General features: G+C 35.2%; 2 protein-coding genes across 2 annotated transcripts in view; both read left to right on the forward strand.

Annotated features, from left to right (window-relative positions):
• Window positions 1-27,168, forward strand: part of ABCA13 (ATP binding cassette subfamily A member 13) — a 519,839-nt gene that overhangs the window by 313,181 nt on the left and 179,490 nt on the right. Inside the window, exons 46-52 of the mRNA XM_036739641.1 lie at window positions 534-1,068; window positions 9,615-9,697; window positions 11,164-11,413; window positions 17,375-17,464; window positions 19,980-20,049; window positions 22,051-22,169; window positions 23,722-23,809. Coding sequence (XP_036595536.1) covers window positions 534-1,068; window positions 9,615-9,697; window positions 11,164-11,413; window positions 17,375-17,464; window positions 19,980-20,049; window positions 22,051-22,169; window positions 23,722-23,809 — 1,235 coding nt within the window. The remainder of the gene's footprint in view (window positions 1-533; window positions 1,069-9,614; window positions 9,698-11,163; window positions 11,414-17,374; window positions 17,465-19,979; window positions 20,050-22,050; window positions 22,170-23,721; window positions 23,810-27,168) is intronic.
• LOC118831235 (adenylate kinase isoenzyme 6-like) lies at window positions 569-1,090 on the forward strand. The gene has a single exon (XM_036738460.1). The coding sequence runs from the start codon at window positions 569-571 to the stop codon at window positions 1,088-1,090; it is 522 nt and encodes a 173-aa protein (XP_036594355.1).

The raw sequence follows: 27,168 nt of genomic DNA on the forward strand, positions 1-27,168 counted from the left end.
TGCCTTTTCCCCTCCTGTTGTCTCTAGGAGGAAGAGTGGCTTAGTGGGTTCAGGATTTTCTTTATTTTGACCTCATACCAGTCATTTGTCCTTACTTTGCACCAGCTTCAAATGGAAATTAGTGAAAAAAATTATCCCTTCAGTCTAGCAAAGATCTCGTGAATGCAACAGATGAGATTGCTTCAATAAGAAAAAAGTGGTTCACAATGTCAACATGCAGTTGAGAAGTCATGGGAGTGAAGACTGTTGCAACAAGTGCAAAAAGTCTGGATTTGGAGACAAAGGACCTGGGTTGAAATCCCGGCTATGCTTCTTAAGAACTGTGTCATCTTTTCAAGTCACTTAACTTTTATGGGCCTCAGTTTCCTTTTATGAAAAATAAGAGAATTGGATTAAATTATTTTTGAGGTCCCTTCTAACTTGAATCCATCACCCTATGCTTCAGAAGTCCACTGGATACAGTGATGGGCAAGTTATTGGTGTTAGGATGCTGAGAACATAGCCCCCTCTGCCTGTTGCTCTCTCATGGACAGCAGACAACCGGGGCAGAGCCAGCGCCACCGTGACCATGAGGCTGCCCAACATCCTGCTCACAGGTACACCAGGGGCTGGAAAGACCACACAAGGTAAAGTACTTGCATCAAGAACGGGACCGACATACAATAATGTGGGTGATTTAGCACAAGAAGGACATTTATATGGCTTTGATGGCTTTGATGAAGAATGTGAATGTCCCATTTTGGATGAGGACACAGTAGTTGATGAGTTAGAAAATAAAATGAAAGAAGGAGGAGTTATTGTTGATTACCATGGCTGTGACTTCTTCCCTGAACGATGGTTTCATATCATTTTTGTGCTTCAAACAGATAATTCTGTACTGTATACAAGACTCGAAAAGAGGGGATACAGTGTAAAGAAACTACAGGACAGTATTGAGTGTGAAATTTTCCAAATTCTTTATGAAGAAACCATGGCCTCCTACAACCGTGAAGCAGTACACAGGCTGCCCAGCAACGTACCAGAAGAACTAGAGAATAATTTAGAACAGATAATGAAATGGATTGAGCAGTGGATCAAAGATAATAACTGAACCATGAGGGCAAAACATTGGACTTTTAAGGTTTTCCACATGATGGTTAAAGATTTTCTTGATGATCTCTCCTTCCCCATGGGATAGAAATTAACATAACATATACCAAATTTTACTATCTAGGGTTGTGTTGTAGAAGTAGCAGGTGGACAGTGTATAAAGTTGAGTTATGACTAAATAAGTTTTTTTCTCCATGAGAAAACTGAAAAACCCCAGATACAATGAATAAGATATTAAGGACTTTTTAAGTTTGGGAATATCCAGCATTCTCATTTATTTTGATTAACTGCTAAAGAATAAGCCAATTTGAGAAAATAGGTGGAAATCTTTAATATTTAACAGGAAAAAGAAAATGAAGGCTAGAAAGAACTGCCAACTTATAAATAAAAGAGTCTAAGGATAAAGCTATAAACATTAAAAAAATGAATGGGGAGAACAGGATCTGGGATTGAGTGAGGCATGAGTGTGTGATCAAGAACTGGAGCCATTAATGGTAGATGACACTTTCCAGAAGTTTGGTAGGGAAGGAAGGAGAGAGATGTAGGGTGGTAGCTTTGGAGGAGGGCCTACAATTCTTCTTTGAGCCCTCATACTTGATTTTACATTAGACTTATTTGTGTACATGCTGAATCCTCTAGGAGGTTGTAAGCTCACTGAAGGCTCAACTTTTTTGTATTTGTATCCTCCAGGATCTCGTACAATACCTTGCACATAGTAAATGTTTGTTCATTGTTGAAGTGAGTTGATGACACAGTGGGAGATTTGCTGAGCAAAAGTGAAAGCCCTGTTGAGGTTACCTGGCATGAATTTTTCGTGGCCTCCACTATGTTTTATATTTGCATTTTTATAGTTAATGGAGACATCCTAGTGATAATGCCTTGGCCCAAAAAGGTATCTAATAATATATTTCAGTCATTTCACCACATTGAACATAGATAAATAGAAAACATTTGGCCTAGAATTTTGTAGATTACTTATTCTAGCCCCTTCACTTTTGTGAGAAAGGAACTGATAGAAGAATATCTCCAAGAATATTATTTGTGTATCTATGTTTGAGAAAATAAGCTAAATTTTCTTCATTTCATTTTAGTTTGAACATTAGAAAGTAGAGAATTTCTTTTAATCAGAAGTGATGCTAGAAATCACATATTGCAATCTTATTTTATATATGAGGGAACTGAGACCTAGAGAGGTGAGGTGACAGGTCTAAGGTCACACAGCTGGTTGGCCGCAGAGACAGCATGAGATCAAATTTAGGTCTCATGATTCTTTTATTATGACTTCCACTCCAGCATACTGCCTCTCTCAGCTACTTCTAAACACATGGGCCTTTCAGCACCCCTCAACCACATGGTTGTATAACTATTTCACCAATGCATAGGACTGGCCCTATTCCAAAGCTTCATCCTTAAAAGCCATACACAGTGTGTGTTTTAACGTTTTGGATGCTGTAATTACAGTACTTTCCAAAGGCTCAAATCAATGACAAATCAACAGTATATCCATTGAAAACCTTGGTTTCATGACACCTGGAAAATTGCTCTTTCAACTGGTTATTTTCTTTTTGCAGACAAACGATGAGCAAATACATTTAGTGTATTATAACACACTGACAGATCTGTCACAATCTGTGTGACACATTTTGGGGCTCGGAAAGGTATAGTGGGGAAGTAAACTGAACAATTTAGAAGAATGTAGACCCTTTTTCTAAGCTTTCCCCCTCTATGATTTAAAAAAATAATATGAAACATTTGCTTATTTTTCTTTTCATAGGTATTATATCATGTCTATGACAATTCACCATTATTGTAAGAAATGTCTTTTACATGCAATGTTTTCATGTTTGCTATTTGCACTGAGATTTGGTGCTGTGTAGGATGATGGAGGGTATGGTCTTTATTCTAAAGAAAATGAACATATAGAAAGAAGATTTTGAAGTGGGGCTGTATCTACACGGTACAATGGAAAGACCCCTGAGTTCAGGTCAGAGGATGTGAATTCAAATCCTGGCTCTGCTACTTACAACCTGTGTAATCTTGAATAAATTGTTTAATCCATCGTAGGTTTCAGTGTTCCTATCATCAAAAGGACAAGGTTGAATGACATGGAATTCTGCTCTAAATCTATAAGTCCACATTCCTCTTTAACAACATTGTGAACATTTTAAAAAAAATGGAAATAAGTTCCTTGAGGACAGGGACTGCTCAATATTTGTCTTTGAATCCCCAGCACACAGTAGTCAGTGAAGGAAATTTTATCGCTATATGGATTGATTTTGTAAGGATGAGATATAAGTAAATAATTTGATCCTAATTTTTGATATCTCTGAAATATCTAAATCTTTCACTCAGTAGAATACTGAGCTTAGACACTTGTTTTCATTTTATTACTTCAATATTTAAGTGGACCTAAATTGATGTAGGGATTCCTTCTACTGCTATAGATCACAATCCCACTATACCTGCTTTATCTTTCTAATTCCTTCTTATATTTTCCCTTAAATCATCCAAAAGGCTTCTATTCAACTTACTATTTTCATAACTTTGAGTATTAATGTAGCCATTGGGCTGTCCACCTTCTCCTAGCCTATGTAATCCAACATACATTTTACCTTTGCCCTTTTTGTTACATTTAATTTTGCATCTTGCATAGGTGTTCCTAATGGTGATTTATGCTTTGCAGTTATAGAATATCCCTAAGAAAATGTTTTAATGAGATAGGGTTTGCAGCAGTGAATAGTTTGTGGTCATTGAGTTTGCAATTTGCGAAATTTAGTGCATCCTAATCTCTTCTTTTAAATTCTAGCACAGTCTCATTGTACTTAGTAATAATGACAACAACAGCAACCCCTCAAAGTCCAACATTTAGACTCAACTACAATTCTATAACCATGCCTCATCTTCCCCACATTTGCCCAATTTCCTGTTTATTTCATCTGCTTGCCCTACAAAACCAACCTCCTCTAACATTTCATTTTGCCCACAAATGTATTCCATTTAACCTTTTCTTAGCATGGCTTGCCAACTACCTGCTGCTTTTCCTCTTCATTGAATCTTTTTTTATAGGTCCTGATTTATTAATTTTCCTTAATTCTGTTCTTTCAACCATTTCTCCAGAATCCAGAATCCTGCCTAAACTTCTCTAGTTCTTCTCCTCCGTGGCTTCCCTTCCTTCTTTTGCTCCTTGTCTGGGGATGCACTCAGCACTCCTGCCTTTACCTCACTCTGATGCTTTCTGTTTAAATTCTGAAAGAATAAAAGGACTCTTATATAATCTACTGGAGAAAATAATATGCAAAATCTGCTTGTTCCCTTCTCATTATTTCATTGACTAAATGCATTTCATAGACTCTGCTTATAAAGATTTAACAAAGAAGAGATATTCATTAGATCTATTTTTTTACAGCACATTAGCTGCTAAAGTTGTCAATTGCAAATGTGGTGGTTCCACTTATTGGTAATGTAAATAGGTTGCTATATAGGATTACCAGCAGATTTCTTCCATAATTTCCTTGCCCTCTTCTCATTTTTCATCTACAGATATTCTTGGGATGATCACGTTTTGCTGTTTCATGCCAAGACATGCTCTTTTTCTACTAAAGTGATTTTTGGCAATTTTGTACATATACTTCTTATATAACATTTTGTGCCTTAGCTTTTGCTCTTAATGAAGGCTTCTAATTGTTTACTACCCTAACTGCTACTACAAACATATTGATATTTATACAAATATGTATATAAATGTGAATATGTACATATATACATATGTATATCTCTATATCTATTTGTCTGTCTGAAACTTTTCTTTCTGTTTTTTTTAAATTTCTTTTTGGAATGTGTCCAGTAGTGGAATTACTAGGTCAGAGTGTTTAAATAGAGCAGTAGTGATTTTTCTTGCATAATTCTATTTTTCCCCCTTCGTTAGCTAACTGTGTGTGGTTTTTTTTTTGCCCTTGGCCTCCATCCCCTTTTGGTTACTCTGCCACTATCATGGAAAAAAAAAGATTGAGGACTGTGTTATTTTTTCCTCTATTATGTGGGTAAAATGGCCAGAAAAATTCATCATTTGTCAGTCAACCTTTTATTGTTAAGCCTCTTCATATTTTAGTAGTCTAGTTCTCAAGGAGAAGATAGAATCTGTACCCAGAACCATATTGAAATTCTTTCCATTTTGTGGACCTTGCCAAAACTTTCAATCCCTCTGGTATATTCTTCAAGTACCTAGGTTTATGCTCCTATGCCAAAAAATGCATCAGAGTAGGTATAGTTAAAACAAACACTGATTTTAGAGTCAGAAAACTGGATTCTAGTCCTACCAGCTTGTGAGTGTGTTTGATAGTAGGTATGTATTTATAGAGATGAGGGTGGCACAGTGGATAGAACGCTGAGCCTGGAGTCAGGAAGATCTGAGTTAAAATCTGGCCCCAAAGACTTACTAACTGTGTGATTTTGAGCTTAATCTCTATTTGACTCAGTTTCACCAACCATAAAACAAAAAATAATAATAACGCTTACCTCCCAGGGTTATTGTGAGCATCAAATTAAGTAATATTTATAAAATGCTTAGCACAGTGCCTGACAGGTAGTAGGCACGATATCAGTTCTTGCTATTTTTGTTATTATTATTATTATTATAATATGTCTATATTGGCTATTTAAATATCTACCTTGTGTGAATAATTTGTAACAGAGGAATATGGAGAAGGAAAAGGTCCAAGGGCATAAGGGGTGAGTACACAAATGACATTAACAAGTTTCGTGCTGAATTTAAATGTATAGTGATTAATGTTTATCCTCAATTTTAGCAGATGTCAGCCATAGTTTCTTTGAAATATTCTGTAGGAAAAGGCAAGCATCATATTTGGAGAATATAATTTGCCTCCGAAATATATTAGCTGGTCAGACATGTAAATAGGAAAAGGCTAGAAGAGTTTATGATAATGAATCAGCCCTCTATTAAAGTTTTATGCCTAGAATTCATAGAAATGACCTCATGAATAATTTAGCTTATAAAATTAAAGCACTGAACTAATTGTTAAAAATTGTCTTATTTGACTTATGATCACAATTATATTCATAGACTGCAGTCATATCCATAATTATAATTCCCAATTTACTCTGATCATCATGTTGTTTCAAGGAAAATAGCCCAACTTTTATGTAATAGGGCTAGTCAAAAATTACAAGCCCCCTTGTTAGTGGCCTTGAACTTGTGTAGAAAGTTGATTGGGACAACCAGATTATCCTGGTGAATTAAAAGTGTTAATAAGGCCGTTGCTTAGAACTTTGGCTATACACCTTTCCTTGGTAGAGGAGAACATGATGATGGAAGGACTAAGTATGAGCAACAAGGTCAAATCCGAGATGTAGCCCTTGAAACGTCCTTAGAAAGAAGAGCAGAGCTGAACTAGAGGAAATAGTTACTGAAGACTTTTTTTGTAACTCTCTCCACTCTTTCAGAAGGGAGTCAAGTAATTTTACAAAGTGATTATTGATTATTATCATATGTTGTTCAGCTGTTTTCAGTTGTGTCTGACTCTTTGTGACCCCATTTGGCAAAGATGCAGGAGTGGTTTGCCATTTCATTCTTTAGCTCATTTGACAGATGAAGAAACTGAGGCAAACATGGTTAAGCGACTTGCCCAGGGTCACACATTAAGTGTCTGAGGTCAATTTGAACTAAACCAGAGGAATCTTCCTGACTGCAGGCCTCGCACTCTATCCATTATACCACCTAGTTGCCCTGATTATTATGTGCCCAGGTATGCTAAGTACTGGTGATATGAAGAAAGGCAGGAATAAATAGTCTCTGATCTCAAGGAGTTCACATTCCAATAAGAGAGACAACATGCAAAAACTTATGTACAATCAAGATACCAATAGAGTAAAATGGCAGTAATCTCAGGGGGAAGGCAATAGCATTAAGGAGAACTGGGAAAGGTTCTTACTGAAGATAGGATTTGAGCTGAGACTTGAAGGAAGCCAGGGGATTCAGGAGATAGAGATGGAAATAGAGTATTCTAGGTATGCGGGACTAACAAAGGTACACAGTTTCAAGATGGAGTGTCTAACATGAGAAACAACAAAGGGGCCAGTGTCACTGGGTTGCATAGTATGTAAAAGGGAATAAATTGAAAGAAGACTGGAAAGGTAGGGATGGCTTTTTAGAAAGGTTATAAAGGGCTTTAAGAGGCAAACAGTATTTTATGTTAAGGTAATAGAGAGCCATTGGATCTTATCGAATAATGGGGTGATATGGTCAGACCTGTACCTTAGGAAGATCAATTTGATAGCTGAAGTGGGGAGAGATGTGAGACAGAGAGACCAATCAGAAGGCTACTGCAGTAGTTCAGGCATGAGGTGATAAGGGTCTGCACAAGGGTTGTGGCAGTGTCAGTGGGGAAAAAAGGGGGCGTGTATGAGAAATGTTCCAAGAATCTATAGGGCTTTATAACAGATTGGATAATAGTAAATGAGACAGAGAATAGAGTTGACCATGAAACCTAGGTCTAGAGCCTGGGCCACTGAGTAGATGGCGATAGGGAAATTAAGAAGAGGGGAGGGTTTGGGAAGAAAGATAATGACTTCAGTTTTGGGGATATTGGGTTTGGGGTGTCTACAGTTATCCAGGAATCTCTGCCACTTGGACATTCAGTTTCCTTCTCCATGATTAACATCTCTTGGGCTGAGAGGCTCTGTTACTACCTTCCTGTTATTTCTGGGGCTGTGAGATGGGGATTTTTGAGAAGCTGGAGCTAGAAGGAAAATTTAAACTATAGCTGTCAAATTGCTAGGAAGAAGAGAAATTAATTACTGTCTTTCTTGTTGAAACCAGTATGGTACAGCGAAAAGAATAGTGACTCTAGAGTCAGGTCCCAGGCTCAAGTCCTGCTTTTGATTCTTGCTATTACCTTGGGCAAACTGCTTATCAGTTCTGTGCCTCAGTGTCTTCATCTGTAAAGGTTGGACTAAATGGACTATAAGGTGCCTTCCAACTCTACATTTATGATCAAATGAATAAGTAGTAAATCTACCTGTCTGCCTATCTATCTATCTATCTATCTATCTATATGTATATCTATATCTGTATATCTGTAGGATATCATGTCATGGGTAGCATACTATGCTAGAGATGATTTTCCATAGCCAGAATAAAATGCACAATTGAGACAATTCTTTAAGTAATTCAAACGAAGTAATTCAAGTGATTTATTTTTATTCAAATTAGATTAAATTACCTTCTCTATTTCACTTTGTGTTTTTAGATTTGGCTATGTAGTGAATCTCAAGTAAACTGGTATTTTCTATTTTCCTCAATGCTTTAAAAAATTCGGTGTTTTATTGAAATCTTAATGTTGAATATCAATAGTGATCTTAACTTAAAATAATTCATTTTAATTAACAAAATGCAAGGAATTTCTTCATCTGTTATTACCAACATATTCTCTTCCAACATGATCTTCAGTATTATCATTCTCATAACAAATGTTCTTTTTATTTCTACTTTTTACTTATTTAATATTTTATTTTCCCTATTAAACATAAAACAATTTTTAACATTTGTTTTTTTTTTAAATTTTGAGTTTCACATTGTCTCTCTTCCTCCCTTCCCTCCCTCCCCCCTCATTGAGAAATCAAGCAATTTAATATAGGCTATACTTGCATAGTCATGCAAAATATATTTCCCTATTAATTTATTGCATATATTCTTGAATTCATAAGTTATCTATTATTATTTCAGAGTAGTGCCAGAATGACTTGAATTCAGGACTAAGCCTGCTGCCACAAGAAGAAATCTTTATATATATATTTGAATAGCGATTGGGTCACATCTCATGTGAAACGTAACCTGCTCTTGTAAAACTTTTAAACCTCATCACATTTCAACCACATTAGTGATTGACTCCCTTTTGAAATTCAACTTTTCATTTTCTCAAGGATTCATTTTTGTTCTAAAGTATGTCCCTAGAGTCTGCCATGGAGGCTTTTTTTTCTGGCTATGCTTTTGTAGATAATATCTCTATTAAAGGGATGAAATTGTTTCTTTTAAAATGTCTTTAAGAAAACCTTGGTTCATCCAAGATGGGCATTGCTTTTTTAAATGAAATATATTTTCAGTTTAGCACATATGAGCTGTACTATCAATTTAGCACATCTTTTTCTGTTGGGTCAATTTTCCTTTTCTTTTAATATAGTTTTTATTGGATTTTCTGAAATATTCTAGAAAGAACCATTGGATAAATGGTATTGATACAGATGGTAGATCATGCCTTGTTCTGAATTTCAGACATAATTTGTGCCAATACTCATCTACGGTGGTTCACCCTTGTTTTGCTGACGTTGCTTAAAATTTACTTCTGATGGTTTTATTTTTATCTCTTGGAGTTAATGCAGTGAAGATTTAGGGTGGCTTACTTTCTTTTGTAGAATTCTTTAGTATTTTCTGTTTGACCACTCCAGTAATAGTGTGGTAATTCTAAACAACCAACGTTGTACATTTTTCTTTCTTTTTTTTAACATTTAAGTACAATGGTTCAGCTTTCAGTATTTCTCTGTGACTACAGGAATGAAGATTTAAAGAAAAGGAAACAGCTGGAGCCTAACAAAGGTGGAGGGTCATGATGACGATGATGATGATGATGATGATGATGATGATGACGTGTTTGTGTGTGTGTGTAGATAAAGAAGTCGCAGCAGTGGGGAATTCCTGCTTTCTCAATTGAAAACACTGGCTCATTCTTTACCTTGAAAGTTTGCACTCTTTGAATATGTCACAACTAAGGGATATTAACTTTGTCTTCAGTTATTTTTCCTAGGAGTGTGTTTGATCAGCTGACTTAAGAGTGACAGTAATAATACTGTCATCCTTTCTTCTGATAAAGAATGTCAGTGATCTTAAACCTCTATGATGGCTCATTGAAAGGAGTTGTACCTGAGAAAATACTGCACAGTATGATTTCCAATATCCCTTTTAGCTCTAAATCTGGTGACCTCTTTGCCCTGTCTGCCAACTCAAAAACTTGTCTATGGGTTGAATAGCAAGAACATTTGCCTTACAAATGTAATTTAAAGTGTTGATATCAATGCCTATACATTAGGATCAAAGAGAAGCATAAAAAGCCTGAAAGAGTGGATAAAGAGCTGCATTTGGAACCAGGAAGACATGAGTTCAAGTCCTACCTCTGACACATGCTGGCTTTGTGACCATGTGCAAGGAACTTAGCCTTTCAATGCTCCAGGCCAGGAATGTCAAACTCGAGCAGAACCAGGTCCACTACACCTTACATAAGAATCCCTGTTCACTGCATGTTAACTTCAAAAACTCCATATTAACATTATCTATGTTCTATTGTACTTTTTATGCATTTTGTTAAATATTTCCCAATTGCATTTTAATCTGCTTCCTGCCACACTTGGGAGTGTTGTAGGTGGGAATGTTAAATACCTCTGCTCTAGTCAACTCTGTAAGGCTGTAAGTTGAAGAGAAGCTGCCAAAATGTTTTGATAGGGGTAATTATCTCATCCAGGAGTTCTCACAGCAATAAAGTGAAAAATACTATCTTCCCAAAACATTTGTTTTACCTCAAGTTGATTCTGCATCTCCCTTGGTTCTGTCTTCCCCTTAGCAGTTAATTCTGGATGAACAGTTCTTAAGGTTAACTAGTCTGGAATCTGAGACAAACACTTTCTATAGTAAACAACTTCCTTTCCTCCATCTCCTTCTTTTAGTTATTTTATTCTTATCTCATTATTATATTCTCTTAGTTATTTATAACTTCATACTTGCCACGCCTGCAAAGCTTAACCTATGGATGAGTCCAAGACTTAGGTATCATGCTGTCAATGAGCACATACCCCTGAGAGGCTGTTTGTTTTCTTCTTAAATGAAGTATTTATTCCTCTTTTGAAATACTGTTGCATATTTTTACCATTCTGTTCATACATGCTCTGATCTGATCTTACAACAGTGGGGTTGTTAGGACTAAATCAAAGGAATAAACAAAGCATTAGGGAGGGATTTTGTTTCCATCTGTAGTTACATCCTGAATTTTTCTTGCACTTTTCTTTTTGCAGACAACTCCCATAGGAAGATAAAGCCCAATCAAGGAGGCATGCTGCTTGTCACACAGATGGCTGCTCTGCTTATGAAGAGGTTTCACCACACCAGGAGGGGCTGGAAAGGCACATTGTCAGATCTGGTGCTGCCTGTTCTCTTTGTGGCTTTAGCAATGGGCTTGTTCATGGTGAAGCCATTAGTAACAGATTACCCCTCACTCAAATTGACACCAGGGCATTATGACAGTGAAGAAGCATATTTTTTTAGGTGAGAATCATATTAGTCTTCATGCCTGACAATTATAGGTTTTCATAGTTTTATCCTTTTGAAAACATTTAAAAATATTTATGTATTGTGTGCTATGAATTTATAACTTTGAATCTGAAAGTCTTACCCTGAGGTCCATGATCTCAGGGTTTTTAATATTTTGATAACTATGTTTTACTATAATTGGTTTCTTTGCAATCTTATGCATTTTATTATATGTATTTACCAATATTATTCAGAGAAGGAATTCATAGGCTTTAGCACACATCTAAACAGAAAAAGGTTAATAACTCCTTTTCTAGGGGATTATTTCCTCCTCTATACCATACTCTCAATTTGGGTAGTTGCTGCTAAGTAATTGGTTAAGTTAATGCATAGATCAATTGATTAAGTTTTCCCTAGGTGTAGATACTGAGTACATACATAGAACGTAATCTAGTCATTACTTCTTTTTCCATGAAATATTCTTTATTATTGTAATTATTAGATTCTCCAGTAATATGCTATTCCTATGATTCATCACTGAGTGGAGATGACTCAGGGTTCTCGAAAGCTATTTTTGGGGTGCATATTTTTCAGAAGGTCTGATGAAAATGGAGCTTTAGCAGAGTTCAGGTTGTATTTCTATAATCTAAGGTGCTGTCTGCCTAAGAGGTGAAAACCTTACCAACAGTGAGTTCACTAGTATGTGCTAAATTAAATTAGATTAGATTAGAAATAGCAAAATAACATTTACATATTACTCTGAGATTTACAAAGCCCTTTTTATGTTATATCATTTGGTTCTCACAATCCTATGAGGTATATATTATTATTTTCCCTATTATATAGTTGAGAAAACTGAGACCAAGAAGTTAAGTGACCTGCCCAGAGTCATACAGATAGTCAGTGCCTGAGGCAGGATTTGAACACCAGTCTTCCTGGGTTCAAGTCTACCACTCCATCCAATACACCATGTAGCTGTCTAGAAACATTTAAACTGGAATCTTTATCAATGTAGGCTATACTCGTGGAATCATGGTTACTTGAAATATTAAAAATAATTGTTAAATACTTTCACCAACATTAAATATTCAACCATGTATAACTTTATTAGTTAAATATTAAAATAATTGTTAAATTATCTTTGCAGATACTTGTGTAACATTGTAAAGGAAGTATACATTTTAGAGATAGAATAAACAAAATAAAAGCACGCCAGTACATTTGAATACACATTTCCTGAAACTTGAACTCTTAATAGTCACTTGTTATATAATTCTGCTCCTATCAGAATTAGACACTTACCTTATATACCTAGCTCTCCATCTTCGGTCCCGATGTTTCCCAGCATTGTTTTAAAATCTTAGCTTTGCTCCAAATCTTGGTCTCCTGTTTCATAGGTTAGATTATTATTATTTTCTAAACATAGAGAAGGTGGTGTTGGCTTCTTAGTGTTCCTCCTATTTAATTGAGCATTTTGCTTCTCCTTTTCAAGACAGCTATGTGGTGCAGTGATTAGAGCATTGAGCCTGTAGTCAAGAAGACCTGAGTTCAGATGTGACTTCAGAAGCTTGCTAAATCTGTGTGACCCTGAGGCAAATCACTAAACCGCTATTTGCCTCAGTTTCCCCAACTGTGAAATGGGAATAAGAATAGCATCTACCTTGCAGGGTTGTGTTATGAAGATCAAATGATATAGTATTTGTAAAGTGCTTAGCATAGCATCTTGCACATAGTAGGCACTGTATAAATACTTATTCCCATCTCTCCACACCGCTTACCCCCCATCTTGCTTTTTTTAGGAGAGTGTTCACATTAGAGCTTGGTTTCAACCAGGAAAGTTTTTGATCACCCTGTGTGTTTTATGACCATCCTTTTCCAATCAGGATTTCTTGGCATACAGCTTTGCTAATTTGTTCTCCTTCCTCTGTGGGAAATTAAAACTTGCATTGAATTGGAGAAATTTTCTCACTAGTACCTCAAACATAACCTTTCTTTGTTCCTAGCATAGTTATAAATCTACTTTTTAAGGGATATTCCTTCTTTTTCTGATAGCTTCATAGAAATCTACATTTTAAAACATATTCAAATGGAAAAACCCATAGTTTTAAGGTGAAGATCTCTCTCTCTCTCTCTCTTTCTCTCTCTCTCTCTCTCTCTCTGTCTCTCTCTCTCTCTCTCCCTCTCTCCCTCTCCCCCTCTCCCCTTCTCCCCCCCCCTTTCCCCCCTCTGTCCCTTTCTCCCTCATTGTATCTCTCTCATCTCTGTATCTAGTATCTTACACTGGAGATATAGCCTGTTGGAATGCAAAGGGCTCTGTACTCAGAGTCAGAAAACTTATATTTGAGTCTCGACTTTGTCACCTGCTAGTTGTGAGTTCTTGAACAAGTTATTTTATCTCTCTGCCTTAGCTTTCTCATTGGTAAGCTAGGTTGTCCTATAATAGTTAATAGTTGTACTATGACCATTCCAGGTTTTCTGTATCAATTGAGATGATGTATGTAAAGTACAAAGTGATATATGTGTAAATATAAAATCTTTTATTATTATTTTTCTCCTTATAGTAACTTCTTAATGATAGTTATACAATTGAGTCCTGCTAATTCTTAAAAAAGAGATTAGGTATTTAAAATAGACATTAAACCTGCTTGGTTTTGGCCATTCTCAATAATTTCTGGGACTGCTCTCATTGCTGAAGTAAAAGAATATAAATATTTGAGTATAAAATAACAGTGACTACTGATCTATAACCTTCCATGAAGCCAGAGAAAAAAGAAATAGGTCTGATTTTTCTAAGGAATTTTCCAACCCTAGAATGGTCCAATGAATCTGATATTCATAGACCCAAATTAGACAGATTTAAATGAAACCTGGCAGATTCTGGGCACCTGACAAATCAAATATAGGTCTTTATGCTACTGAAGTGTAAGACACTGCTAAGACTTTTGAAAAACCCTTTATACTCTTCAGCGTGGCCAGCTTACTTACAATGTCTGTGTCAGTCAACAACCATTTATTAGGCAACAATTACGTAAGTTGCTTAACTTCTTTGTCCCTCAGTTTCTGTGTTGGAAGGATGGACGATGGTCTGTAACATCTTATCTAGCTCTAAAATTGTGATGCAATGTCTAGGAAGCCAAATCCAGTATGCATAGATTCCTTAAATAGACTGTTGCAAACAACTGGTGCTTGCTGGGAGTAGGGCATCACCCTAGTTCTGGAATGGGAAAGGACATTCCTCCTAAAACATAAGCCAAGTAATTATCATTTAAATTATTCATATTGTCCCTTTCACTATGATTTCATGCAGAGTTACAGAGACATTGGATTTAGAATTTGGAGTGCCCATAGAAATTATGGAGTCGACTCTTCCCATTTTACAGATGAATTAACTGAAGCCCAGAGAATAGGAGTGACTTACCCCAGTAGGGGTGTACTGGTTAATGTTTAACAACCAGCTTTCAAGGGGAAAAACCGTACACACAACAAACTTTTAAGTTTAATCTACATTATTAATATTTTCTCCAGCACTTTTGGAAGTCCAGGAAATCAACAAAACATTAAATCAAGCCCTAATTTGTGACATTTGCAAATTTTTAAGGTGTAAATGCTTACACTGATTTTAATAATTGGCTCTTAGGAGCTGATCATTATCTTAAATTACTCATGTTTATATGATATGGTCATAATTGTTGTGGAACAAATGCATCTTTGCCTTATGATGTTGACTTGATCCTCCAGGCAAATGTTAGGGAAAAGCCACAGATTGCTTTCTCCTTCTGGTAACTGCTATATCTTTTTTGGTGCAGCCCATCACCATGAAGGTCAGACCCTTGGAGAGGGGTAGTTTCCTTTCTTTGCATAAGGAAACCTAAGAGTCGGACTGTCATCTGTGTATGTCCCTAGCCGTATAAGTACTTATAGATAGTTATGGTGCTGCTGTTGATGTGTGTGTGTATGGAAAAAAAGTACATAAATTAAGTGGCTTATCTTTCTGAAATTTACCTCTAATAGTTGCTTAATATAGTAGTAATGGCTTCCTGGCAGAGGTGTCACTTTAGTTGCACTTTAAAGGATGAGTAGGAATTCAACAGATGGAGAAGGGGAAGGAGGGCAATGTACATTAAGCTGATGAAGCCTTGAACTATCAACCCCTAGTAACTATGGTCTAGTTGATAAAAACTGGCACCTCTGATATCACGCATAGAACTTCATGTTGTACCTCATTAATGTGCTTATTTATCATGTATATCTCTGTATAATAGTAACTACCTGTGTCTGTTTCCCCAATACTAGAATGGAAACTCTATGGGCTCGTGGGCCCCCATTTTATTCCCATAAGGCTTGCAATAGATCTCTGCACAAGTAGGCACTTGACAACTGTTTATTGAAATACATTGGATAGAAATTCTTCAGATTGCCTCAGAAACAGAAATTAAATGTTTTAAATGTCTAAGGTTCATTAAGGGCAAGCTAAGGGCAGTCTTCAGATTATTATGTCTTCTGAGGCTTCTTTCCCTTCCTCAAACCCCACAAACATATAATTTAATGAATCGGATTTCAAGAGGAACATATCCCCCTTTTAATGAAAACTTTGTATTACTAGTCTCTGAAATTACGAAAAAAGTAAAAGATTAAGATTGTTGATTTTCCTATGGTTACTTTTAGTTATTTTAGATGAAATATATTGTAGGGATCAAAATGTCTTTTGAAGATACTTTAACCATCTTTGAAATTTCCTCTTGGATTCATGACTCTCAGAAATCAGCTACAGAACATTCCCCAAGATGGATGCCACAAATAAACACTTTCTCCTTTTTGCATAAGCAACATTTTAGGAGAAAATATTTCTCTTCACTTATAAAAATGCCTCCTGGTTTACTGTAAAGTTTAAGACTGTTTCCTCAGGTAATATTGCATAGTTATCAGGAAAGATCTTTACTGCAAATTTTAATATATATATATTAACTTTGTATATGGCTAGCCATATCTGTCAAGAATCTATAATAGGCCTGCAGTGTTGCCAGAAAATCTTAAATTCTTTAAAATTATTTGAATTTTTACATAATACAGGAAGAATTTTTCTAATAATTTCTTTCAGACTTAGGATGCTGATGTACAGTTATAGTTTAGAAATAGTTGTTGAATATCTATTTCCTAGTATGTAGAACTAGGTTTTTTTTCATTTCATATACTTTTCTAGCTGTTCACAGTAGACTTTCCAAACTGGGGCTGTTCTTCATGGAATGTGAGGTATAACGAATTGATATAACAACACCACTATTAAAAGTTGTTTTAATCAATCATAAGAAGCATCATGGCAAAGAGGATAGAGAGTTGTCCCTGTAGACGTTAAGACTTAGGTTTCAGTTTTGTCTCTGACATATACTAGTTGGGTGGCCATTTAACCTATTAATGTCTCACATATCTTTCTAAGACTGTAAGTTCCAGATGAATGGTAGGTCTATTGGCAGAGGGAATTTCCACATTGGGAAATCCCTATGCTAATAGTACAAAAAATCACTTAGACATAGTGAAGTCTATAGTACGTATGTCATCTACTTTCTGACAATAAAAACTTTACATTTATAATCTCAGGCTTTGAGGATAGAGTAAATTAATTCACACTTCAATAGGTTTGGGCTTTCTAATAATGGGCAATGATTGAATTGAAACTTATCTTTGTAGTATGTATGAACAAAATTATAAGGAGGATGAGGGATAAAGTCTAAATTCCCATGATGTATTTAAAACATAATTTCTTACTGGGCAAAAAGAGTCTCATTCTCTGCCACAGAACTTGTAACAATAATCCAAACTGCTTCTAATACAGAACTTTAAGTAACTGGCAGACTTCATCTTGGCTTTTGCCAAGTGTAGAATAGTAAGAAATAAGAAACTAGGTATAGATCAATTGCTGGTGTGCTTAGGATCAAAAGCTGATGCTGATAGACCTGTTTTTATTACCTTCCCACATAGCAGCGAAAGTGAAGACACAGGTCTTTCTAGAGTCCTTCTGAGAAGCTTCAGTGTACAGGATCCACTGTGTGCAAATTTTCGGCCTGATCTGTGAGTATGAACAGAAAACCATAACTGCTTCTTTTCCAGACCATATTAGGTATTCTGTGCTGTGAATTCTGGTCATTGAAATGGAAATTATTAAAAATAGCTAAATTATTTCTGACTTGGACTAATGGTTATTACCATGGGTTATGAACTGAAAACAAACAACATAATTACTATTTTCATTTTTTTGGTAAATGCACAATGTATGCTAATATAACACTGATTAATTAATAAAAATATTAGCATCTAATTTCTTCAAAAGTGCTAAAAGCTAAAAACATTGAAACATCCATTAAACATTAAAAATGAGCTCATTTTTATTGACCCTTATGGAATACTGGTACATAAAAATAAGATTGACTCTAGACTTATTGAAAGGCCTGGAAAAGACCTTTGGGGCCTTTAGCATTTTCATGTTTTCATTGTATAGTTTTAGATATACTTTTAGGGCTTAAAACTGTAATAAAATGGCTACTTTCCAACTCAAAGCTCTACAAGGGATGTTTTTCTTTATAATTGGCATTTGTTACTTTTTTTCTCAGTTCAAAATAGATACCGTGGCCCTCATATAGCACACTAGGAATTTATAATCTATCAGGGTAAGTATAACACACACACACACACACCACTAAGCACTAGATTTTATAGTTGAATGAAAATGCTTTGAAATAACAAACTTTAAAATCCCATAAAGAGTACAATTTTAGGGATAACATATTGAATCATTTAATCATTGACATTTCACTTAACATTCTATCAGCAATATTGCTTTGTTTATATTTGAGGACTTAAGTAACATCTCCAGTGTTAGAATATTTGCTGAACCCAACTCTGGTATGAAATAGGGCAAGTAGAATATACATGTAGAAAGCCAAACACTACACTGTTTACTCATGGATATGACCAAAGTGTGGAGGAGGTGGGCAGGGGCAAACTTCTTTTTGGAACAAATAGTTAACTTGCCAATCAAAGCTTACAACAAAATCCAATTAATTGATTTGTGAATTGTTACTTACTGGAGACACTAGCTTGCACTCATTGTCAGTCAAGGCATTTGTTTCTACATAACAAATAGCATTTTATTTTTGGAATTGTTTTTCTGCTAAGAAGTGTGTAACAAAAAGGATTTTGGTACCAGAAGACTCTGTCCATCATCATAACTGATTCTTTTACTTTGCTTACTTAACTAGATAGGTGATGGGTGAGAAAAAGTTCCAATGATTCTACTGCTTTATAGCTCTGTCCTAAAATATCAGTTTGCGCATTCAAGTATGATTTAAATATTTTTGGGTTATTTTATGAATCTTAAATCAAGCAAGAGTCTGGAGTAGAATCTCATAAGAAATTGACTATATCTTGATAAAGAGCCCTGCTCAAATTTAAAAGAAAAGTATTTTCATCCTTATATTTGGGGCTGAATGTCTGCCAGAGTATAAATAATAGTTCATAATTTTTATCTATTTCTTTAACTTTAAAAGTTTGGTTGTGAGGAATTTTAAAATTCTCAGGATACTTTTGAGAAAACTCACTGTTGTGGCTAGTTTGTTGAGAAGTGAGCATTAGATTTATTAGAACCCCAAACAATCCTATTCCTCTGTTTCCCTAAAGGAGGAGAAGGATCAGATCAATTCTCTCCTATCCCAGGGAACTCATAGTACTTAGTAATACAATTACTATTATATATATGTGATATATACATACATACATACATACACACACACACACATATATATATATGTATATATATATATATGTATATATATATATGGGCGTCCTTAGTGTGGATTCTAAGCTTTATAGTTTTTTTTGTATATGTCTCATCTTCCTTACTAAGGCAGTAAGCATGTATAGGGCAGAAGTGATATCTTATTTATTTCTCTATTTTCTTAGCATCTAGTACCTGACAGAGTGCTTTGCATCTAAAATGTTTAATAAGTGTTTGTTGAGTTAAGGAAAAAAGAAATATTTAAAAAATGCCATTTGGCATAATACATTACATTTTTAATTTTTCTTCCTTATCTCATTTTCTTCTATAAGCTATTTTTATAGTAAGATATGTGCATAAACTTTTTCGCAGAATCCATTCTCCTTAAGTTTTTTTTAAATGATGATTAAATTATAGTGTCAAACCATGAATAGGAATGAGCAACACAGGGTGTTTGTTAATGGACTTTTGGTGCTTTCCTAATATATCTGAAGGTACCTCTCCTTGTGCCTTGTGGCTCACAGCAGCCCCAACAACCATCTAATGGAAACCCTGGAGTGACTTAACACTGTATTAGGTATGGGGAACAAAATGAACATTATTTGCTATAATGGAGATGTTGTCATTGTAATAAAACATTGTCACCAGATCAACAGCTCAAGCTGTGAAAATAAATGTCATAACTTTGCCTCCTAACCAGTGGGAGACCATTACTTTGTAAAAAGTGTCCTAATCATGTGGTACATTGATATACAGATAGTATAGGTAAGTTATCTTTTATAATCATTCTGACTTTCTTCTTTGCTTCATTAGAAAAAACTTTTCATGCTGGCGAAGTGACCCGTTTACACCCAGAGAATTCCAGGACTCATGTGCTTGTTTGGTAGGTCTTTTGGAGACTAAAGCCATGGCCAGGAGGAGCATTGACTCCTTTATCTGTAGGGTTCTAGCTTCTCTTGTTAACTGAATAATCATCTATCTCTTCTTTGTTTATTTTGATGTTGTTTTCCCTTCCCTTGCCCTCCTTTCACTTGCCTTCCCTTCTCTTTCCTTCCCTTCCCTTCAGCTGAATTCAGCTAAAATATAGACATCCCAAATGCATGAAAGAACACTGGTTAGAAAATACAGCTATCCACAAGATTGTGGAGGACCTTAAATGTTAGTGGATGCCTTCTTATCAGGGATGGTATAGATGGTATTTTGTTTTAGGTATGAATTGAGTTAGGTGAACTCTGATGCCCTCCAAAGAAACAGTGATTCTATGACTCATCAGGGTCCTGTATCTTAATAGATGAGGGACTTGAACATTTAAGAAGTCAAATGACTTATCCAATGTCATAGAGCCTGAAATATGATCAAAATCTCTAGACTTTCAGTCTAATGTTTTCTTCTAAACTTTCTGGCAAGGGTCATAGTAATTTAGTTCCTTTTTACAGCTTCCATCATTCAGCTTTTTCATGGTCATGTGTAAGTCTTATATTTAAGGAATCCTAGACTGAATGTCATCAAAGGCAAACACTAGGCCCTGTGCATTTATTTGAATATAGAATAATTTGTTGTTGTTTACTTGTTTTTCAGTTGTGTCTGATTCTTTGTGACTTCCTTTTGGGTTTTCTTGACAAAGATATTGGAATGGTTTTCTGTTTCCTTCTCCAGTTCATTTTATAGATGAGGAAACTGAGGCAAACAGAGTTAAGTGACTTGCCCAGGGTCACACAGCTAGTATTTGTCAGAGGCCAGGTTTGAACTCAGGAAGATGAGTCTTCCTGATTCTAGGTATGGCACTCTATCTACTGTGCCACCTCACTGTCCATATAGAAGAATAGAATCAATGAAATTTGGGTAGTAAAAAAACCCAAACTTCTGAGAAATAGTATATGCCTTAAATCTCTTATCAAAAGCAGTGACATTAGAGGATCTTAGGTTTAGCTATAGGAGGGACATTATGGGGTCATCTAGTCTAACACCCTCATTTTGTAGATGAGGAAACGGAGGATGAAAGAAAGGACGTGATTTGCCTAAAATCACCCAGCTAAGAAATCACAGAACTGGGTGTTTGAATTCAGGGCCTCTGACTCCAAATCCAGGGCCTTTCAACTACACAGTGTTGGCACCTTTTAAGCACCATACTTTGAACCCGTTAAATTTTCCCCTTGATTCTGCCCTTCATGTTTCTTATTCTGAGGTGATTATGTCTGTTCTCAGAACCAGTGGAGTGGCTTAAGATCTTACAATTAATAGCCCTAGAGCTGTGGAAGTGACCTCTGAGGCCATCTAGTACAAACCTCTCATTTTACAGATGAGGAAACTGAGGCCAAGAGTGGTTAAATGACTTGGTAAACACCACACAATAATCATCAGAGGTGAGACTCAAACCCAGGGCTTTTGACTCCAGAGGTAGTACTCCCACTCTCATTAGAAAATAAAAGTGTATTTGCATTGCATTCATATCCTTTATATACTTTTGAAAGAAGCGCATTTATTTGAACTTTGACTGCTTTTTATAATCCTCCTAGCATAGCTCTTCGTTCAGGTTCATTAAAGTCATCACCTTGACTGTGAAAACAGTTTTTGTTTTCAATTTTTATTAGTAATTCCAAATTCACATGTATAAAAGGGTTTGTAATAACTAATTAGTAAAATTGCAATGAGAAATTCTGAAATTCAAGGGATCCTTATAAAGATTTTAGTCATCTGAAATATACAAAATCCCCACAATTTATTTTTAAAATGACAGAGAAAAAAAAAGTAAAATGCAGATTAGAAGTATAGTAGTAAATTTAAGGAGTGGTTTTCTTAAACTATTGGCTAATCATTTAAGGTTTTCTGTAGGATTTCTGGTTTAAAAAATGAGTTCCTCTTTATTTCTTCTTTTAAATTTCAGAAATGTCCAAAAGAGAACACCAGTGCGCCCTACCTGAAGAACAGTAAGGGAAATATTCTGTTTAATCTTTCGGCATTTGATGTAGAAGAATACTTATTGTGGCCTTCAAAAAAACCAAGGTAACTTTAAAATAGTATGTAAATAATTTGAGTAGTTTTGGGAATCCAAACTTTTAAACAAATGGTTGCATACTTACAAACTCATTCCCTGAGATATTTTGAGGTCTAATGTAGTACCCTATTGCTTACTCTCATCACAGCTGATATGGGTTCTATTAATACCACCCAGCAACACTAACTATGGTTGAAACAGGAGGGGTTGAAACAGTGGGATGTAAGAGTTCATATGTGATAAGAACTTGAAAATAATGATATAATTCACAAAGAATAATGAAATTCCCTAAAACTACACAGGAATCATTAATGTTTATTCAATTGATCAGGCTTCTACCTGTGAATATTTTTTTCTTTCCCTTTGGGTATGACCCTCAGCTAAAATCTTTTGCTTTGTTCTGAATTACCCTATCAAAGATAGCAAACTAAACTGAAGAAGACAGAAAAAAACAGTCTCTGCTATTTCTGGAATTCTCTTTACTGAATTTCTCCATACACAAGGGTTATTTTTTTTATTCATCCTTATTTTTTTTTATTTATCACCTCCTCCTTGGAAGAGAATATCTTTCAAGAAACAGGAGGAATAGGGGCAGGTAAAGTAGAAAACTAGTCTGTGATTATTCTTTAACTTCTCCCAACCCAAACTATCCTCAGCTTGGGGAAAAGAAGAAGCAGTTCGTGAGACCCCATCCTTGGACATTAATAACTAATCATTAATAATTTTTGGATGCTGAGGATCATGACTTTTTAAAATAGCATGGACTTCTACCTGGGTTGAACAAAAATTTGTAAGTTTTAAAAATGCTACACCTTAATTGTGTCTGTAGCAATCCAAGATAACAATTTTAATTCCACAGACATTGTTAAGTACCTGCTATGTGGAAGGCATGTACCAACTTCCAAGGAAGTCTTTCATGGTTCTCCTAGTTTTTATGGCTTTCTTTCTCCTTTAAGCTAAATGGCAGCTAAGTGTCATAGTGAAGAGAGTGCTGGACTTGGATTTGAGAAGACCTGATCTCAAAATCAGACTCATCTACTTACGAGCTATGTGAGCTGGCGAAGTTACTTAACTCATGTTTGCCTCAGTTTTCTTAGCTGTAAAACGGGGTTAATAATATCACCTTCTTTCAGGATTGTTGTGGAGATAAAATGAGATGATATTTGTAAAGTGCTTATCAAACCTTTAAGTAGTATATAAATTCTAAGTATATTATTTTATTACTAGTATTATATGATGATGTCTTTTTAAAAATATATTTACACATTGTATCCTTAAGTCCTTCAAGGAATGAATTGTTTCATTTTTCTACTTGTTTTTCCCAGGCATAATAAGTGCCCAACAAATGCTCATACAATTGAATTCAATTGAAAGGTGCCTACTATGTACAAAGCTTCCATTTACATGTATTGTCTGGCTTAGACTGATGTATCAAAAATGTGCAATTTTAAATTCCTTCAATTCTGTCAATTTAGGTTAGGATCTTTTGTAAGAAAATGCTTTACTGTTAAATTGATACTGTATTTTTTAGGTACCTGATGCTATGTTTAATATTTTTAGACTTGGAGGTTGGTCTTTTGGAGTGAAGATCCCTAACCAAGGTCAAGACACAGATATAAACATGTCAAAACCTCAAACTCTGGTGAAGGTAAAATACTTTTTGTTAACTTTTTAAATGTGATCATGAAAATGAAAAGTCGAAATAGTCACAGTCAGTAACATTTAAGGAACCAAATCATAGCTTTTTTGAGTTCCTCTTCTTAAATCCACTATGTTGCTTCAGATTAGTTGTAAAGAAGGTCTAGCCCATTAGGATTGTTGGATATTGAAACAGGTTACTCAAGGCATATCTTCTCAATTCTTTGAGATCATTTAGATATAAGTTCTATCCAGATTATCCTTTGGGATAATGACAGGGTGATATGAGACCAAAGTAACATTTACCTCTCTCAGATACTACTTTGGGAACTAGAATGAATAGAGAATGAGCAGGGACTAGAGAAACATCTCTTTTTCTAGCTTAACTCCCATTTACTCTTTCTCTCCATAATCAGTCCCTTTTGTAGTTTTCTAAAGTAGAGGACTCACTGTTGGGAAGGTGACAACAAAACAGCAAATTCTTCTCTCCTTACTCTTTCCCGCTCCTCTATCACTTCTTTTGACCTTCCTTTCAGTTGCTTAGATACAGCTGATTAGCTATAATTTGTTACCTCAAATGACCAAACAAATAGAACTTGGTGTGTAACAGGAGGGCTACAGATTAGATATAAAGAAGGTCTAGACCATTAGGATTGTTGGATATTGGAACAGGTGACTCAAGGCATGTCTTCTTATTTTTTTGAGATCATTTAGATATAAATTCTATCCAGATTAGAGCCCATTTTATGGGTGACTTTAAATTCAAAGTTCTTCCCACTACACTCAAATGTGTCTGTTATCCCCTCAGTTTGGGCTTTCCATCTCAAATATTCATATAATAACTCACTGATTTCTTTGACTCATTTCTTCATTATTTATCTTTCTTTTCTGTCTATTCTAGACGTTTCATTTTTGATTCATGGCCCTTATTCTTATTTAGTCCTTTTAAAGTCTCTGTATTCCTTCTATCCTTGTCTTTTTTTTGGTACATTTAGAAAGTAATCTCTTAATGGTCTCTTTGTTGTTGTGTTTGTTGTTCTTGTTTGCTGTATTTAATTACTCTTCTTCTATTTCTGTTGTCTGAGGTGTTTGAAAAGCAAAGAATTTCTTTAGGTCTAATTTTCTTCTAGAAATGTTTCAAATGCCTTATTAAACAAATTGAATGTTCATCTTTTTTTTCACTAATAAACTCAGATTTGCATGGTAGGTCACCTTGTTTTCCTTCTTGATCTTTATTCTTCAGAATACATTATTTTGTTTTCTCTTTCTGTTTCTGCTGGGTGCAGAGTAGTCTTGTGATATTCAAATTTTCTTTCTTTTGTGTTTGAAAGTCTTTCTTTTGGTTGAGAGCAGAATTTGTTATTTGTCAGTGGAACTGTTAAATTTAACCACTATGTGTCTTAGAATTTGCAGTACTGGGTTTGGTTTTTGTTCTCGTTTTTGTTTTTCCTTCCATTCAACACAATGGAAGCAACCTGTGGATTCTTTTTACTGACACCATGTTTTCTGTCATTAGAAGTTGTTGGCAATTTTCTTATATTATTTTTTGTGTTATGGTGTTTAAGATTTTTTTTGATGGATCTTGTTTTTCTGGGAGACCTATAATTCTTAACTTGGCTCTCCTGTCTTGGAGATCAACTTGTCATACTTGTATGGAGATCATGCTTTCTTTTAATGTCATTGCTTTTTGCTTCTCTTCTTCCAGATTGTCCTTCATTTCTGTGTATTTGAATTTCTAATCAGTTATTCTTTTGTTTCTTTTGTGACCCTTACCACTATGGACTTAAGTTTTTCTATTATGCCAATTATTTTTGTTGTTCAGGCCATAAATTGTACTTTTAGAATTCTTCTTTTTCTTTTAAACCACTCAGGAACATCTGCTATAATTCCAGGCTCATTTGGGTATCCACAAGGTCATCTGCCTTATGAAGTGTTAATATATTTTTCTTTGTCTTGCACTATTTGTTTGTATATGCTGGAAATCTTTTACCTCACCTGGTGGCCCCATTCTCTTCTGTTATTAATTACCTTGGTTTACTTATCTATGCTTAAGGTCTTTAATTGAGTGTTCTACCTCCTGAGATCTTTAGTAGTTTAATTTCCCACCTTTCCCTTCTATTTTCTCCTCTTGCTCACTTTCTGATTCCTGTGGTTTCCCTGGGGGCCATATCTGAAAGCTTCTCAACCTCTTTCCATGCTGGACAATTCATGGTTCACTCCCTTTAGTCTCTGCTCCAACTGACCATCTTTTTTTTTCTTCTTTTTGTATCCTCAGCACTTAGCACAGTGCCTGGCACATAGTAGGCACTTAATAAATGTTTATTGATTGATGTCTTCTTTTCTTAGGACTTTGTAAATCAATACCTTCAAAACTGTGTTACCTTCACTGTGGGCCTCCTCCTTCCATAATTCTTCTAGTCCAGATGCTTTTCTCATCTTAGTTTTCGACGGTGATATATTCATTTCCTCTCTAAGCAAATTTAGGGCTGTGATGCTAGAATCCAAATGTGTTACTTCGATGTTCTTCATGGCAAAATGTATACTATAAACTGTTACAGATCTTTTTTGATATTTATTCTATTTTTAAAATCTTTGTTCCAGCTTCATTTTTAACTGTTCTCAGGATGACTTTACTTATTTAGCTCTCTCACTAAGTTTTCCTTAAAGTATTTTTCATCACTGCTTTATATTGTCTTAGGAGGCAGTATTGTTCATCGTCAACCACTTTCACCATAAAATTTTACCAACAACTTTCCATTCTAAACTGGTATTGAGTTTGTCTAGCACATCTCTTTGGCAAATAAGTGGCATCTGTTGACGAAGGTGTTTTTTTCAATCCTTTTAATCTATTTGTTGTTGATTTCTATGAGTTTGCCTTCTGTATGAAGTAAAACTTCTTTGAAATTATTTTAATTAATTTAATTCAATATCTTTTCTTCTAACCGTTTTTCAAATTTTGTCATCAATAACTTTTAATAGAAGTGGGGTTGGAGTCTCACTTTCTCCTTGGAAAAGAGATGAAGTATCCTGTCAGGAAGATAATCAAACCTTTTTCAGCATGATAGCAATTTCTAGAACTTGCACTTCACTGGCACAGTCTTTGAGAACTCAGGGTCATTTCCATTTTATGACGACCCATCCAAATAAGACCCTATTGAGTGTTTACACAAACACAAATGCATTCTTTTGGTTCTCACATTAAAATGAGAAGAATCTTATTACCTTAATTTTCCAGATGAGGAAATGGAACTTTAGAAAGGTCACATTACCTTTTTTTGGAGGGCAATTGAGGTTAAATGACTTGCCCAAGGTCACACAGCTAGAAAGTATGGAAAGGTCACATTATTTTTCTTTTGGAGGGCAATCGGG

The sequence above is a fragment of the Trichosurus vulpecula genome, chromosome 9 (genome assembly GCF_011100635.1).
Source record: "Trichosurus vulpecula isolate mTriVul1 chromosome 9, mTriVul1.pri, whole genome shotgun sequence".
NCBI classification, from domain to species: domain Eukaryota; kingdom Metazoa; phylum Chordata; class Mammalia; order Diprotodontia; family Phalangeridae; genus Trichosurus; species Trichosurus vulpecula.

Bases quoted from the DNA above. Each gene is read 5' to 3' on its own strand.
- LOC118831235 (XM_036738460.1), top strand. From the start codon at position 569: ATGAGGCTGCCCAACATCCTGCTCACAGGTACACCAGGGGCTGGAAAG.